The 16,237-nt window shown below is 47.2% G+C and overlaps 1 protein-coding gene across 13 annotated transcripts in view; it reads left to right on the top strand.

Annotated features, from left to right (window-relative positions):
- Window positions 1–16,237, top strand: part of NEDD4L (NEDD4 like E3 ubiquitin protein ligase) — a 656,466-nt gene that overhangs the window by 567,398 nt on the left and 72,831 nt on the right. For all 13 annotated transcript variants that reach the window (XM_033933707.1, XM_033933724.1, XM_033933698.1 and 10 more), the window contains 4 exons: window positions 10,336–10,394; window positions 10,852–10,917; window positions 11,313–11,542; window positions 15,155–15,276. In XM_033933707.1, coding sequence (XP_033789598.1) covers window positions 10,336–10,394; window positions 10,852–10,917; window positions 11,313–11,542; window positions 15,155–15,276 — 477 coding nt within the window. The remainder of the gene's footprint in view (window positions 1–10,335; window positions 10,395–10,851; window positions 10,918–11,312; window positions 11,543–15,154; window positions 15,277–16,237) is intronic.

The following is a 16,237-nucleotide window of genomic DNA, read 5'->3' as shown; positions in this document are numbered from 1 at the left end:
CAAAGAGGTAGACCCCTTAGTGAGCTCTGGTGGTGGTATGGGGATTATATTCTATGTTGTATTTTATGCTGCGATTCCATAATTTCTATTTTTGAACTTGTAAGCTGCCTTATGATCTGATTTTTGACAGCAAATACTCAGGTGTGTTTGCGTAAGCTTGATTTGAGAGCCAGGTTGATTTGAACATCTTAATTATCTTGAAAATCAGACATATAAAGCCCCTGAGAAAGCATAGTTACTTATCATAACAGGTATTATCCAGGGACAACAGGCAGATATTCTGTACATGTGGGTGACGTCATCTACGGAGCCCCAACACGGACAGCTTTTCAAGCAAACTTGATTGAAGATTAAAGTTTGCTGTGCTGCACCAAGCATGTGTGTGCCTTCCTGCTCCACTAAAGGGCGCATCCCCTCCTCGTGGTCTTCAGTTCAGATAGCCAGCAAAGAAGCCAACCCCTGGGAGGTGGGAGGGTTGCAAGAATATCTGCCTGCTGTCCCTGAATAACACCTGTTATGGTAAGTAACTGTGCTTTATCCCAGGACAAGCAGGCAGCATATTCTCTACATGTGGGTGACCTCCAAGCTAACCAAAAAAGGGACGGAGGGAAGTTGGCAATTTAGGAAAACAGATTACGTAAAACCGACTGGCCAAACCGGCCTTCGCTCCTGGGCAAAGTATCCAGACAGTAATGTGAGGTAAAGGTATGAACCGAAGACCAAGTGGCAGCCTTCCAGATCTCCTCGATAGGCATGGACCTGAGGAAAGCAACAGAAGCCGCCATCGCTCGGACCTTATGTCCCGTGACCCGACCATGCAGCGCGAGACCAGCCTGAGCGTAGCAGAAGGAAATACAAGCAGCCAACCAGTTGGACAAGGTGCGCTTGGAAATCAAAGGACAAAAACAACTGAAGAACCTTCTGATGAGACTGAGTGCATTGAAGATAAAAAGCCAACACCCTCTTACAGTTTCAAGTATATTAGGTTTTTATATACCGCCTATCAAGGTTATCTAAGCGGTTTTTTTACAATCAGATACTCAAGCATTTTTCCTTATCTGTCCCGGTGGGCTCACAGTCTATCTAACGTACCTGGGGCTATGGAGGATTTGAGTGACTTGCCCAGGGTCACAAGGAGCAGCCCAGGGTGCTGAGGCTGTAGCTTCAACCACTGCGCCACAGTCAAGAGTGTGAAGCGCCACTTCCCCAGGATGAGAATGGGGCTTGGGAAAAAAGATCAGAAGAACAATGGACTGATTGAGATGGAAATCAGACACCACCTTAGGCAAAAATTTGGGATGAGTGCGGAGAACCACCTTGTCATGATGGAATACAGTAAAAGGCGGATCCACCACCAAAGCCTGCAGCTCACTCACCCTACGTGCAGAGGTGAGCGCAAGCAGGAAGATAACCTTCCAAGTAAGGAACTTCAAATGAGATTTATCCATAGGCTCAAACAGAGGTTTCATAAGTTGCGCAAGAACCACATTGAGATCCCAAACCACAGGAAGAGGCTTGAGAGGTGGATGAACATTCAAGAGTCCCCGCATGAAACGAGAAACCAAAGGGTGGACAGAAAGGGACTTCCCATCAAGCTGCTGATGGAAGGCAGTAATCACACTAAGATGCACCCGAATAGAATTTGTCTTAAGACCAGACTGGGACAAATGAAGCAAATACTCCAGAACCGAGGACACAGAAGCAGACAAGGGTTCCAGATGATTCGAAGAACACCAGGAAGTGAATCTAGTCCACTTCTGGGAATAACAGAGCCTAGTCGAAACCTTTCGAGAGGCTTCCAAAACCTCCCTGACCGACTGAGAGAACTGAACAGAAGAAGTCAGGCGAAAAGGAACCAAGCTGTCAGATGTAGAGACTGCAGATTGTGATGCAACAGCAAACCCCGACTCTGAGACAGCAGAGAGGGAAAAACAGGCAGAAGAAGATGCTCCCTGACACTGAGTTGAAGAAGCAGGGAAAACCACGGCTGCCGAGACCACCGAGGAGCAATTAGGATCAGAGTGGCATGCGTCGATTTGAGATGCACCAGCATTCGCAAAATCAGAGGAAAAGGGGGAAACACATAAAGGAACTTCCCCTCCCAAGCGAGGAAGAAGGCATCCGCCTCGAGACGATCCGGGGAGTACATCCTGGAACAGAAGAGAGGCAGTTTGTGATTGAGGGGGGAAACAAACAGGTCTATCAGAGGGGTCCCCCACCGCTCGAACACCTGACGCAAGACCCGGGAATGGAGCGACCACTCGTGCGGCTGCAGAAGGCAACTCAGCTTGTCCGTCAGACAGTTTCGCTCTCTTTGGATGTAAACCGCACGAAGAAAGATGTTGTGGTGAATCGCCCAATCCCAAAGGCGAAGGGCCTCCCGGCAAAAAGACCGGGACCCCGTACCCCCTTGTTTGTTGACGTAATACATCGCCACCTGATTGTCCGTGTGCACCAGGACCACTCGGTCCCGAAGCAGATGGCGAAAATCCACAGTGGCCAAATAAATGGCCCGAAGCTCCAACAGGTTGATGTGACAGCGACGGTCCTTCACCGACCACAGACCCTGGGTCCGCAGACCATCGAGATGAGCCCCCCAGGCATACTCCGAAGAGTCTGTGGTCAGGACCTTGTGGTGCAGAGGTGCGAGAAAGAGCAAACCCCTGGAAAGATTTGAAGAGTTGGTCCACCAATGGAGCGAGCGCCTCAAAGAAGGAGTCACCGCAATGAGACTGGAAGCGGGGTCCTGGTCCTGACGCCACTGAGAGGCCAGGGTCCACTGAGGGATTCGAAGGTGCAACCGGGCAAATGGCGTGACATGGACGATGGAGGCCATGTGTCCCAAGAGAATCATCATCCACTTCGCTGAGACCGAGGACAGCAGAGAAATCTGCTCGCTCATACAGACGAGAGCAGCCTGCCGAGGGGGAGGCAGGAATGAACAAAGGCGAACCGTGTCCAGCACGGCCCCGATGAACTGTAGGGATTGCGAGGGGCACAACTGGGACTTTGGAAAGTTTACCTCGAACCCCAGACTCTGAAGAAATGTAATAGTCTGTTGGGTTGCTGAGATAACCCCCTCCCTCGACGAGGCCTTGATCAGCCAGTCGTCAAGGTAGGGGAACACCTGAAGGCCCCGGGACCGCAGGGCCGCCGCCACCACCACTACAAGACACTTTGTGAAGACTCGCAGGGACGAAGCCAGCCCAAACGGGAGGACCCTGTACTGGAGGTGCAGGTCCCCCGCCTGAAACCGAAGGAACCGGCGACAAGCTGGATGCACCGGAACGTGGGTATAGGCCTCCTTCAGATCGAGGGAGCATAGCCAGTCCCCTTCATCCAGCAAGGGATAGAGAACCGAAAGAGAGAGCATCCTGAACTTCTCCTGAACCAGAAACTTGTTGAGGCGCCGGAGGTCCAAGATTGAACGTAGGTTCCCGGTTTTCATGGGGACCAGGAAGTATCTGGAGTAAAACCCCGCCCCTGTTGACAAGGGGGAACTTCCTCCACCGCCCGCAGGCGAAGAAGGGCCCGAGCCACCAAGAGAAGCAGGGGCAACTGCGCCTGATTGGAAGGACACGCACTTGGTGGACTGTCGGGAGGCAACTCCCGGAAATTCAGGGAATACCCGGTGGCAATCACGCCGAGGACCCACGCATCCGATGTTATGCGTTCCCAACTGAGGTAAAAGGCTCTGAGACGGCCCCCGATGGGAAGGGGGTCCGAAAATAGCACGGAGGGGGCCCGCCCCCATCCGCCCAGACCGTCAAAAAGACGGGGCAGGCTTAGCCGCGGCTGAGACTTCGGCAAAGCCCGGGAATGCACCTGCTGATGTCTTGGAGGCGGGCGCGAAAAAGCCGGGGTCGACTTCTGGGGGTACCTCCGAGGAGGAGCACGATAAGCCATCGAAGGAGTCGGCTTTGCCTTGGGTCGCACCAGGGAAGCAAAAGACCGCTCATGCTCCGAAAGGCATTTAGTAGCCGCCTCGATGGAGTCGTCGAATAGCTCGTTCCCCACGCAGGGAAGGTTAGCCAGGCGATCCTGGAGGTTAGGATCCATGTCAACCAGCCAGAGCATGGCTACCGCAAAAGCGGACACACGAGACGAGAGCTCAAATGCGTCATACGCCGCATGAAAAAGATGGAGGCAAAGCTGGGACAGAGAATCAGCCAGCTGCCCAAACGCAACCCGGCGGGAGGCGAGCAAGTCGTCCTGAAAGGCGGGCAAAGACCGGACCAGGAACTTGAGATAGGAAGTGAAAGTGAACGAATAGTTCAGTACACGGTTTGCCATCATAGAATTTTGGTAAAGTTTCCGCCCAAATTTGTCCATAGTCCGTCCCTCTCGTCCCAGTGGGACCGCCGCCGAAACGCGGGATGGGTGAGACTTCTTGAGCGAGGATTCAACTAGCAAAGACTGGTGAGATAACTGCGCTCGCTCAAACCCCGGGCAGGGAACCGTCCTATATTTAGATTCCATTTTGGACGGAACCGCAGTGACCGCGTAAGGGGTCTCCAAGTTGCGGATAAAGGCCTGCCGGAGCACCGGGTTCAAAGGGAGCCGAAGAGACTCCCGGGGCGGAGATGGCATATCAAGCTCCTCCAAAAACTCCTTTGTGTACTTGGAGTCCGTTTGGAGATCTAGTTGGAGAGCCTGCCCCATGTCCTGCACGAACTGTGTGAAAGAGGACGGACAGCGTCCCCCGGTCCTCAGGTGGGGTGGCTGAACGGGACCGCCGTGCAGCTGAAAAAGAGGGGGAAGCTTCCCGAGAATAGCAGGTTCCCTCTCAGCTCCCCCGCGCCCCGAACCCCAGAACACCGCACACAGGGGTCGAGGACCGACGGCACCTCGAGGAGCCCCTCGGGGAAGATCCCGGGGTGCGAGGCACTGAAAACCTCCGACGGCTCGGGGATGGGTCCCCGGACCCCCCCCCCCAGAGAAGTCCAAGCTCCTCGGCCCGGAGCCCCGGACCGAGGAGGAGTCAAAAGCAACCAGAGATTGGAGAAAGACAACTCCGAAACCCAGAGGGGCCCGGCAGCGCGTACCGCCGGGGAACGACTCCATCTTGGGGGAGAATCCTTGGCGCACTTAGCCAGCCGCCGGGACGGGGTCAAAGCAGGCTTCGACTGGCACTTCACCTCCAGGCGCCTGAGGGCGAGGAACGTCTCGAGGCTCGGGGCGAGGAATCAGAGGAAGAGAGACGCAGGGAGCGGCGCACCTTGCCCCGAGGGGCCTCAACGCGAGGCTCAGGCTGGTCCGTCACACGCAAGGTCGAGGCCGGTTGCAGGTGGGCCAACGCCGAGGAGAGCTCCGAGGATATCATGGCTCTGAGCATGTCCTGAAAAACAGGCACCGACAGCATCGAAGGCATATCGGGCGCCGTAGTGCACTCCACCGAGAGTGACCTCAACATTGAGTATTCCCGCGTGGTGGAGGCACACCCCGAAGGCTTGGAGGGCTTAGCTGGGGCTAGGGGCAGGGCACCCCCTCTTGCCCGGCCAGAGCCCCCGAGGATGACTTCTTCGCTGGCGTTGAACCTGAAGAAGAAAGAGGTGACTTAGCTGGAGCCGAGGACTTCGAGGCCGAGGTCTTCGAGGTCGAGGACATCCGAGGCAGGGCTGAGGAGGCCAAGGCCGAGGTCAAGGCCGGGGCCGAGGCCGACGTTGAGGCCGAGACCGAGGGCTGCTCCACGGTTGAAAAGTCCGTCATACGGCCCGACGGCGGCGCAGAGCACGAGCTTGGAAAGTAGCACACCGGAGGCAGGAGGCAGTGGGATGGTCAGCCCCCAGGCACAAGATGCACCACCGATGAGGGTCGGCGAGCGACAGAAGCTGATCACACCGGGGTGCTAGAAGGCACGTTGGAACGGAGTGAAAAAGAATAGGACTTTCTGGCTCCGCGGAAACTTTAGAACTGAAGACCACGAAGAGGGGATGCGCCCTCTAGTGGAGCAGAAAGGCACACACATGCGTGGTGCAGCACAGCAAACTTGAATCTTCAATCAAGTTTGCTTGAAAAGCTGTCCGCGTCAGGGCTCCGTAGATGACGTCACCCACATGTAGAGAATATGCTGCCTGCTTGTCCTGGGATAATGAATACTATGCACCTCTGATATAAATATAAAGATATAGACATAACAAGCCAATAAAGTCTCTTATGAAATGAGCTCTGTGGCTGCTGCGCTGAATGAGACCTCTGGCTCTAATTCTAGATTAAATAAATACACTTATGAAACTCTCATTGGATTCCAGTGGAACACTTTATTTTGTAAATGTCAATTCGGTCTCAAATGTTTGCATACAAACATACATGTGTAAGGTTGTAAAGGCATGCAAGTGTATACACAGCCGATGTGTATGTGTGTACAGTATAGATATATAAATGTGTTTATATATAGTTAAATAACTACTACACTTCTCCCTCCGTATTCACGGTTTCAGCATTCGCAGTTTTGATTATTCACGGTTTTTAGCTTGCTGGCTCCTCCCCCCAAATTACATCAGCTTGCATAGAGAAATCGCTGATTTCAAGCGTTTACAGAGAAAAATAGCTGATTCTAGCACTTACTTCACCGTGTTTTGCCTCTCCTTGAGGAACAGGCCAGGTCTCCCACCATGTAATTCGCGGTTTCACCACATTCACGATAGTTTTTAATAGAAAACAGTGAATAGCCTGTTTGGGGCTAACCAGTCATTTTCAGTGACACTTAACCGGTTAGGGCCACTGAAAATGTCCAGTTAGCACCTATGTCTAAACCAGCTATTTTGGGGGCATTCCGTGGGCAGAGTCAGCACTTGGGCCAGTTAAGTGCCAATATTCAGCAGTTAATCCACCAGGTTAACCGTGTTAACCACATAAATAGGCCTGTATAAAAGTCAGTCATGTCTTTATATGGTACCTCATAGCCATTTACTGTATATACTCAAATATAAACCCATCCAAATATAAACTGAGATCATTTTTGCTCCCCTTTTTTAGTGGAAAAATGGTAACTTGAATATAAACTGAGGGTTTATATTCCACCATTCCTTCCCTTCCATCCCCTGTGGTGTCTGGAATTCTATCACCCTCCTTCCCAGTAGTGATCCCTCCCCTCACTGCTGCTGCAACCACCACTGCCATCAACTGCTCCCCCCATTCCCAGTAGAGTTATCAAATCATCAATGCCCCTCTCACAAACTGGCAGTGTTCCCCATAGACAGACGTGGTTCACCCCTTCCAACTAACCTCCCTCCCAGACCTCGTGGAAGAACCCCCAGGTCTAGATGTGTGTTGGGACAGGAGCGATTCTCACTTGCTTCTGCCCATGCACTCTAAGCTGTGAAAATGTCTGCCGTGACTTTCAGCTGCAGCCTCATGAGACTACTGGAAGTCGTGGCTAGATCACCAGGGAAGCATGGTAGTTCTGAGGGGTTAGTCAGGGGGGGGAGATGAAGGCAGGAACTTTGCTGGTTTGTGGGGGGTGCTAACAGCAGCAGAGGAGGGACACTACTAGGTGTGAAGGTGGTAGGTAGTGCTGCCCGATTCAGGAAAAAAAAATTCAATTCGATTCAGCCTATTGAATTGGTTTTTCGATTCAATTTTCCTTCCCAATTGAGTGTTTGTTTGTTTTTCAAACATCCTGGTGGGTTTATTTTATAGCCTCTTCATCCCCTTTGCCCTCTCCTACCCACACTGGCGCTGTGGTGGAAACAAACAAAAAATACATTTTCTCTCTCTGTTAAATCCTAGCTCACGTTTCGGTCTAACACCAGCTCTGGCAGGATGCACATTTCAAATCTGACATATTGTAACCACAAAACAGAAAATAAAATTAGTTTTTCTACCTTTTGTTGTCTGGTCATTATTCAAATTTTGTTGGTCCCAGGCTCTGGTTGTCTTTTGATAACTTGCTTGCCAGGATCTCTTTCTTTCTTCTTTCTCTGTGCCATCTCTGCCTCCCCTTCCATTTCCCTTCTCTCCCCAGAAGGTCTGGCATCTTTCCTTTTTTCGTCTCCCTCCACAGATCCACCTTTTCTTAACTACCCTTTCATCCAGCATCTGTCCCTCCTTCCCCACAACCCCAGGGTCCACCATCTCTCCCTTTCTTTTCACAACTACCCTCCTATCTAGTATCTCTATCCCCCTCCTCCACACCATCTCTTGTGCCCCTGCTTGCAGTCTTGTCTCCCCCTTGCAGTCCAGTCTCCCCCCTTGAAGGCCTGTCCCCCCCTTAAAGGCTTGTTCACCCCCTTAAAGGCCTGCATCCAACCCTGAAGGCCTGCCTGTCCCCCTTGAAGGCCTGCCCCCACTTGCAGTCCAGTCTCCCCCTTGCAGTCCAGTCTCCCCCCCTTTAAGGCTTGTCCCCCCCTTAAAAGCCTGCTTCCCACCCCTGAAGGCCTGTCCCACCCCCCACTCTGAAGGACTTCTCCCCCCCGCAAGCCCTGCGTGTTCCCCCTGGCCTCCCACTGGTGTCCGGCTTCTCCCCTGGCCTCCCCGCACCGTATACCTTATAGGAGCAGCCTGCAAACAAGATCGCGGTGCTAGCGATCTTTGCACTGCTTCGGAGCTGTTTCCTCTGCCGCGGTCCCGTCCTCCTTTGACGTCAGAGGCAGGATCGCAGCGGAGAAAACAGCTCAGAAGCAGTGCAAAGATCGCTAGTACTGCAATCTTGTTTGCAGGCTGCTCCTATAAGGTAAATGGTGTGGGGAGGCCAACAGCAGCACTTCCCGACTGATCCCCCCCCTCGCCTTCTAAAGCAGATGCGGCAGCAGCCGGCCAGCAAGAGCAGTGCTGCCGCTCCTGCTTTAGAGGGCCAGGGGAGAGGGGAAGCCGAATCAGGAAGCCGATTTTTTTTGTTTGTTTGTTTTGAATCGATTCGAAGTGAATTGGAGAACCAATTTGAATCGTGAATCAGGCAGCACTAGTGGTAGAAATAGGACATCCAGGGGGTAGGGAAGGAGGACTCGAATATAAACTGATTCCCCATTTGGACCATTTTTTAAAATATATATGGTGTAAGTACTGAATACTGCACTTTACTGGTTATGTTTTACCTGGCTCCGCAAACCCAGAAATTCAATGCTGTAGCCTGACATTAAATTTCCAAGCATAACGCAAGTGGCAGTCAGCAAAACGCTGAGCACTGCCAGCTGAATAATGACCCCTATTTATATAAAAGCTAGTCCCTCCTTGGCACCATCCCCGGGAACATATTTTCTCAGTTTGAGTAACCCGTGGCTGGGCTTTTTTTTTTTTTTTAATGGAAGGAATAGGGAACAACATGGAAATATGCAAAATCAGAGTACAATCTTCAATACTGAGCAAAAAACTGTTCAGGATCTAACTAAATGCAATTTAATCATTTTTTTAAAATTATTTAATAAAATAGTGTAGGGAGGAATTTCTCCAGGGGTTGGGGAGGGGGGGGCGGCCAGGTAATTTTTTGCATTAATCAAAAGCAGGTAGTAATAGGATTGGTGATACCGTTGAGAATATGTGGAATAGGGGTGGGCAGATGCCCCCATATTGTTCCCTCCTCCCTACCCAAAGTTCACAAAGGAAAAAAACATTACAGTATGCCTTTTCTGAGCATGTGTTTTCTTTTCCCTTATAAATTTTATTGAGTATTAATTTTTTTGAATAATTATTACATTATATTTTTTTGTTTCTTGATACAGTTTTAAAATAAACCATTTCTGTAAATACATGCTTTTAATATTTTTGTTTGTCTGTAGCCATGTCCTCGTAGGCCTAGATTCAGGCACATTCTAATTCTGGGGAAAAAAATGTAAATCTCCAACCAATAATATTTAGAATCTCCAAGTATTTATAGTTTAAGTGGAGCTATATATTTAGTGCGGATGAAGCTTTCAGTAAAGCAGTATTTCTCTAATCAAATTTGATGGTCACCTAAATGCTGTGCTTGTCCCAAAATAAAATTCATCCCTATTAATCTTTCTGAGGATTTTCCATGGGCATTCATAGAGGTTGAGCAGTTTTTAAGAGTCCCAGTAGATCTGCAATGAAAATATATAAATTGTTCAAGGGAAAGACTAATCAAATGAAAATTTGATCAGTCAATACAGGTAGCTTGGTTATCAAGGTAAGGTTCTGTTTGTCCATGTTAATATGACAAATGAAAGAAAACACATATAGGTCAGATGCTGATTTGCATTTTCTTGAATGGATGTTTGTAACTAAATGGTGTGCTGGGATTTTGACTCCTTGACAAAGCTTGCCTAGTTGTTTCCTAACCCTTAAATATTATTTTGGAAAATTTAAGGGATATAGTCAAATAAAATGTAACTATAAAGTGTGTAAGGGAAGTTCAGTAATTTATATTTTAAATTACAGATACTAAAATTACCCAATGGGAAGATCCTCGACTGCAGAACCCAGCTATCACTGGCCCAGTAAGTAGTAAGCTTTTGAATTCTGATCGTTTGAGCACTTTTAAAAGCCCTTGAGAATTCACGTTGTAGAACTTGTAAGGCACGTTATATTTAGAATTAACAATATAAAAATGAACTACTACTATACATATATCAAGCAAAATCGAACAATAGTATAATAGTAAAAGGCAACTATAACAGAAAGACCTCCGCATGCAATAACACAAAAATTGTTGTTAAAAAAAGAGACCTCAGAAAATGTTCACCTCATATCTTCAGTACAATTCATGTCCTGCATAGGGACTAGCCACAGTCATTGGTCTCTTAAAAAAAGAAAAAAAAAAACTCCACAAAAAAACACTGATACCCTGTATGTATTAAACAGACTAGATAAGCCATATATGGCCTTTGTTTGCCATAATTTTTTGTGTTTCTGTATTAGTTGTAATGCAATTTATTTGCATGCCTACTTTTTCAGGCTGTTCCCTATTCAAGAGAATTCAAACAGAAATACGACTACTTTAGGAAGAAGTTAAAGAAACCTGTGAGTAATTTAATGTGCCTAGCACTCAAGTGTGCAGATCAAAAATGAAAATGCAAATGTTTTTGAAGATCATATTTAGAGCTCTTGCGTCTTGTTTCTTGTGATATGTGGGCTGCTTGACCTCATGCACTGACTAATGAGCAATGAAGTTGCCAGGCTGGGAGTCATATGGAGTGATTGCCCCCAGGATAGAGAAGGTCTGGAAGGAAGCAATTTGAGCAATTTTGCATTATTGAACCGGGACGCTAATTGCTATTTATCGCAGGCTCTCCAGAAGCCCTGCTGCTTGGAGCTCTCATCATCATCAATATTATTAGTGGAAGGGAACATTTAATAAATTTTAGGACACTGTGCTATCTTTTTTTTTTTTTTTTTTTCCCCTTCCCCCCTGCCAGGCTGACATACCAAATCGATTTGAAATGAAGCTTCACAGAAATAATATATTTGAGGAATCGTACAGAAGGATTATGTCTGTGAAGAGGCCCGATGTCCTGAAAGCCAGACTGTGGATTGAATTTGAGTCAGAAAAAGGACTTGACTATGGGGGTGTGGCCAGAGAATGGTTTTTCCTTTTATCCAAGGAGATGTTCAACCCGTACTATGGCTTGTTTGAATATTCAGCAACGTGAGTGTTCCGTTTATTTGATAAAAAAAAAAAGTGAACTCGTGAAATAAAAGCCATGACTAAGGGCTCCTTTTATCAAGCCGCGCTAGCGGGGTTAAGGCGCACAACTTTTCATCAAGCGTTAACCCCCGCGCTGGCCTAAAAACTACTGCCTGCTTAAGAGGAGGCGTTAGCGGCTAGCGCAGCCAGCGGTTTAGCGCGCAGTATTACGTGCGTTAAACTGCTACCGCGCCTTTGTAAAAGGAGCCCTAAGTTTTTTTTTTTAATGCCGCCTTAACTTTTTTTTCTTCAGTGTGAAGTAATCTTAATATCATTCTAAGCTGAAAAATAAAGAGAGCTCTTTTCTCTTGTTTTGGGCTTTTTTCTGAGCATCTTAGCTTCCTTAAAAAAAAAAAAGGCTTCTGCCTCCTCAAAACCGACAGGGATGTCAAATCAGGAGTAATAATGTAGAGTAAAATCTTGCTCTCCGAAATCGGATATAAGCTGCTAGGCAGAAGTGCAAGTGAAAATCAGATTCATGTTTTAATATAGTAAAAACAGCAGCTATAAAAAACTGCATCAGGACAGAAACAGAACTTAGCAAGTACTTTTTAGCATTAAAATGTATACCACCAAGGCTTATATTAAGCAGTATATACCAGCTCAAGTTACTGACATATGCTGCAACATTAGTGAGCATTAGTGTTAACACACATTCCTCTCGATATTCAATGGTATTTAGCCAGCTGGGAATGTATCCCAGCTGGCTAAATACCCCTCAGCTGGCTAACTGCCACTATTCTGCGGGAGAAAGCTAAATATCCCATGCAACATAGCCAGCAACCCGATGAATATTGGAAAGTGGCTGGCTAAGTGTAGTGGCCGCATAGACCCACCTAAAAAAAACACAGGTCTATCTTTGGCTGCAAGGCCTTTGCCGTTTATTACTTGTGTCAGGCACAAAACTCTTGTCATTGGATGGAGTGCTGCCTTCATCCATTTTGTACGTTAATAACTGTGCATGTAACTTATCCTTCATGTTAGACCTCTGTTACTTTCCTCTTGCAAGACATCTGTAGCCCATACGCTGTTGCTCAGTGCTCTCTGTGAGTTACTTCACAATAAGGCCTTTATAGCCTCTGATGAGTATGACACAGACACAGAGGAGTGGAGGAGTAGCCTAATGGTTAGAGCAGCTGCCTGGGGTAGGTTGCCAGATTTTCCTTTCAGAAAATCTGGGCCCCTATTCCCGCCCACATGCCCATCTTCTTACGCCCACTCCCGCCCTAGCCACGCCCCCCTCTGCCTGCTCTTGTCAGGCAGGGAGGAAGTCCGTGCATGCGCGAACTTCCTCTCTGCCCGACACAGCTTTTCAAAACCCAGACAAAGTGCTGGGTTTTGAAAAGCTGTCCGTACCCCCGGACATGTCCTCAAAAGGAGGCCATGTCCTGGGAAATCCAGACCTCTGGTAACCCTAACCTGGGGGTTGTGAGTTGGATTCTCACTGCAGCTCCTTGTGACTCTGGGCAAGTCACTTAACACTTTATTGTCCTGGGTACAAAATAAGTACCTGTCTAAAATATGTAAACTGCTCTGATTGTGTAAACTACACAGAAAAAAAAAACAGTATACAAATTCCATCCCTTTTACATACACACACATACCATTAATTATGGAATACTTTGCCAGTACATTCCAGGAGCAATTGTCAGAACAGAACACATTCATTTGAAATGGAAATGTACACATGTGTTTGTTTGGTTTTCTTAAATCGGCATAAAACATGGATGGAATGCTGTACAATTGTTCAGCCAAGTTAAAGGTGGCCAGTTTTTGACAGCTCTTTTACCCAGGTAAATTGCTTTTGAGAAGGAGAGAGAAAGGAGGGAAGGAGAAATGTCACACTCAGGGGGAAGGGGGAGAGGGCAGAATGAAAAGTTGGACTCATGTAGGGAGAGAGAGAGATGTTGGTTAGGGGAGGGTAAGGAGGACTGGAGGAGGAGAAGCATTCAGGAAGAAGAGAAAGAAATGTTGGACTGGTGGAAAGGACAGAAAAATGTTGGACTGGGAGGGGGTCTAGAATTAGGAAGGGAAGGGAGATGGACTGCAGGGGGCAGAAACAAGGAGGGGAGAGAGAAATGTTACACTGGGAGTGGGGGGGAGATGACTAAAGGAAGGGAGATACCAGACCAGGGAATGGGAAGGAGAGGCAAGAGATGCCAGATTGGAAGGGAGGGAAAGGAAGGATAGAGATGTAGGACTACTGGAGCGGGGGAGGGAAGGAGAGAGAGATTGAAAAGTAGATTTTGGGAAGAAAGCTGAAAAATGAAAACATTGAATGTTAAGTTAATGCCAAAGATGGCTGAAGGGCAGAAAGTAAGAAGGAGAGAAAACCAGTCAATGGATAAGAAGGCCCTGGAAACATAATTGAAAACAGAAAAATAAAGTCACCAGAGAACAAAGATAGGGAAAATGATTTTATTTTCAATATAGTGATTGAAATGTGTCAGTTTTGAGAATTTATATCTGCTGTGTATATTGTGTGTGTATCTGAAAAATGAATGGAAAAATTTGCGTTACAATTAGTAAAGGATCTGGGGAAGAGCTTGGGTGGGTCTAGGGTGGAGCTTGCGAGGTCTGTGGTTGGAGGTACTCAGTTGATATCTGTTAGACTACCCTGATGGCACTCCCTACTGGCATTTCAGGGCCTGTCTGGAGGGCTTCTGCGCATGTGTGGATGTCGGCGTAATGCCATCACGGAGACGTCTGCGCACTTCCGTGTCCCTCGAGCTGTGGTCACTACCTTTAGTGTGCCCTGGCTCGAAAGTTTGAGACACTGCAGTAGAAGGTGTACCATACTCCTGCGCTCTGCTACTATAAAGAATTATTGTAGCGTTCTAGATAACTGTGTTATTTACTATATGTACAAGTGTAGAGCATAGCTAAGATAGATGAGTTAGAACTTCCGGCATTAGCCACGCCCACAGTGGAGGCACGATTCCGGCGCAGACTTTTTAGGCGCCTTGAAACTCAGTTTAAAACATTGTTTCAATGGTGGTGTTTACCGAGTTTGGGCGCCTACTGGTGCCTAAAAAACCCGGTACTGTAAAGAGAATCTGTGCCTTTTTGCATGACTTAGTAGGTCAGTCCCTTGTGTTTTTATAGATGGGTATTTTGCATTCTGAGAACAGAAACCGCAGCAATAAAAAGAAGCAAACATTGAAGTTAAAGTGCATGTTGATGGACGATTTCTGTGTCAGAATCTCTATTTTCCAGCCTGAGTGCAAGTGCCCACTTGTGTAAGAAGTTTTCTTATGCACCAGCAAATCTTGTAAAAGTTTATGGTGAAAAGTGGCAATATGCTGCAGCGGATGCATCAAAGCAAGCAGTGACGCCGACTCACTCTGATTTCTTATAATAAGTTATGGATGATCCCAGGATGCTGGCTCCCCTGACAATGTAAATGCACAACGTGAGCCCATCACCCTTTTCAGGATGGTCAATGGCATCCCTAGGCCTGAAACATGTTCTCAAGCTGGAGAGTAAAGACACCTTGAATTTACAGCCTGGGGCTTTTCCTTGATATCTGACATTCATTAATGGGGGGGTTTTTTTCTCTTTTGAAAAAAAAAGGGACAACTATACCTTGCAGATTAATCCCAATTCGGGTCTTTGCAATGAAGATCACCTTTCCTATTTCACGTTTATTGGAAGGATTGCAGGTCTAGCAGTTTTTCATGGCAAATTATTGGATGGTAAGTTATTAAAGCTGTTCATTTTTACAATGACTTTATATTTTCAGAGGGTATACTATCTTATAACACAAAAACAAATAAATTATTTATTTAAAAATTTATATACCACATATAACTATAGATTATCTTGTCATGCAATTACTTCAGCCCAGTCTGCACTGCACTTTTCTCTTCAGTTATTTTATGTTTATTTCCAAAGGACCGTGAAAAGGTTTCTTTTTGGAGCCATTTTTTACCCTGTTCAAAAAACTTCAGCAAAATTGTTTAATTTGTATGTGGTAAATCTGCTGTGTTTTTTATATATATATATATATATATATATATATACCTGGTTATTTCCCGATACATGATGGCAGGAGGGAATGGGCATCCCTCCTGCCTTTTCTTGGGGGGAGGGGATGTTTTGAGAGGGGTTCCTAGCGAGGGAGTTGGCATCCCTCCTGCCGTTTTACTGCCGCGGAGGAGGGAAGGAGTTGCCATGGCAGGAGGGAGTGGGCATGCCTTCTGCCATTTTTTCTTGCGCGAGGGAGATGGGGTTGGCATGGCAGCAGAAAGTGGGCATTCCTCCTACTGTTTTTGCTGCCACGGGGGTGCTTTTTTTTTTTTCTTCTAAAGGGGCACAGCATCTGGGCCCATTAAAAAAAAAAAAAAAAGAAAGGTTAGGCAGGTAAGCAACTGGTCTCAACCAGTCGCTTTTTTTGGATCATTAAAAGCAATGCATTTTAATATTAATGAGCTTATTTGCATGGTCGGGGAATGAGCAATCGTGCATAAAACCAGGCGGTTTTCTGCATCGGGTTGGCAAATGCAATCATCTCTAAAGCTGTTAAAACAGGTTTAGCAATGATCACTGGCTTTAGTTCATTTGGTCTTTAATCCTCCACTGCCCCAGGTACATTAGATAGATTGTGAGCCCAACGGGACAGACAGGGAAAATGCTTGAAGTACCTGTTTGCAAACC

This window comes from Geotrypetes seraphini, chromosome 1 (assembly GCF_902459505.1).
Source record: "Geotrypetes seraphini chromosome 1, aGeoSer1.1, whole genome shotgun sequence".
Classification (NCBI taxonomy): domain Eukaryota; kingdom Metazoa; phylum Chordata; class Amphibia; order Gymnophiona; family Dermophiidae; genus Geotrypetes; species Geotrypetes seraphini.
This window is presented reverse-complemented; position numbering and strand designations above follow the sequence as displayed.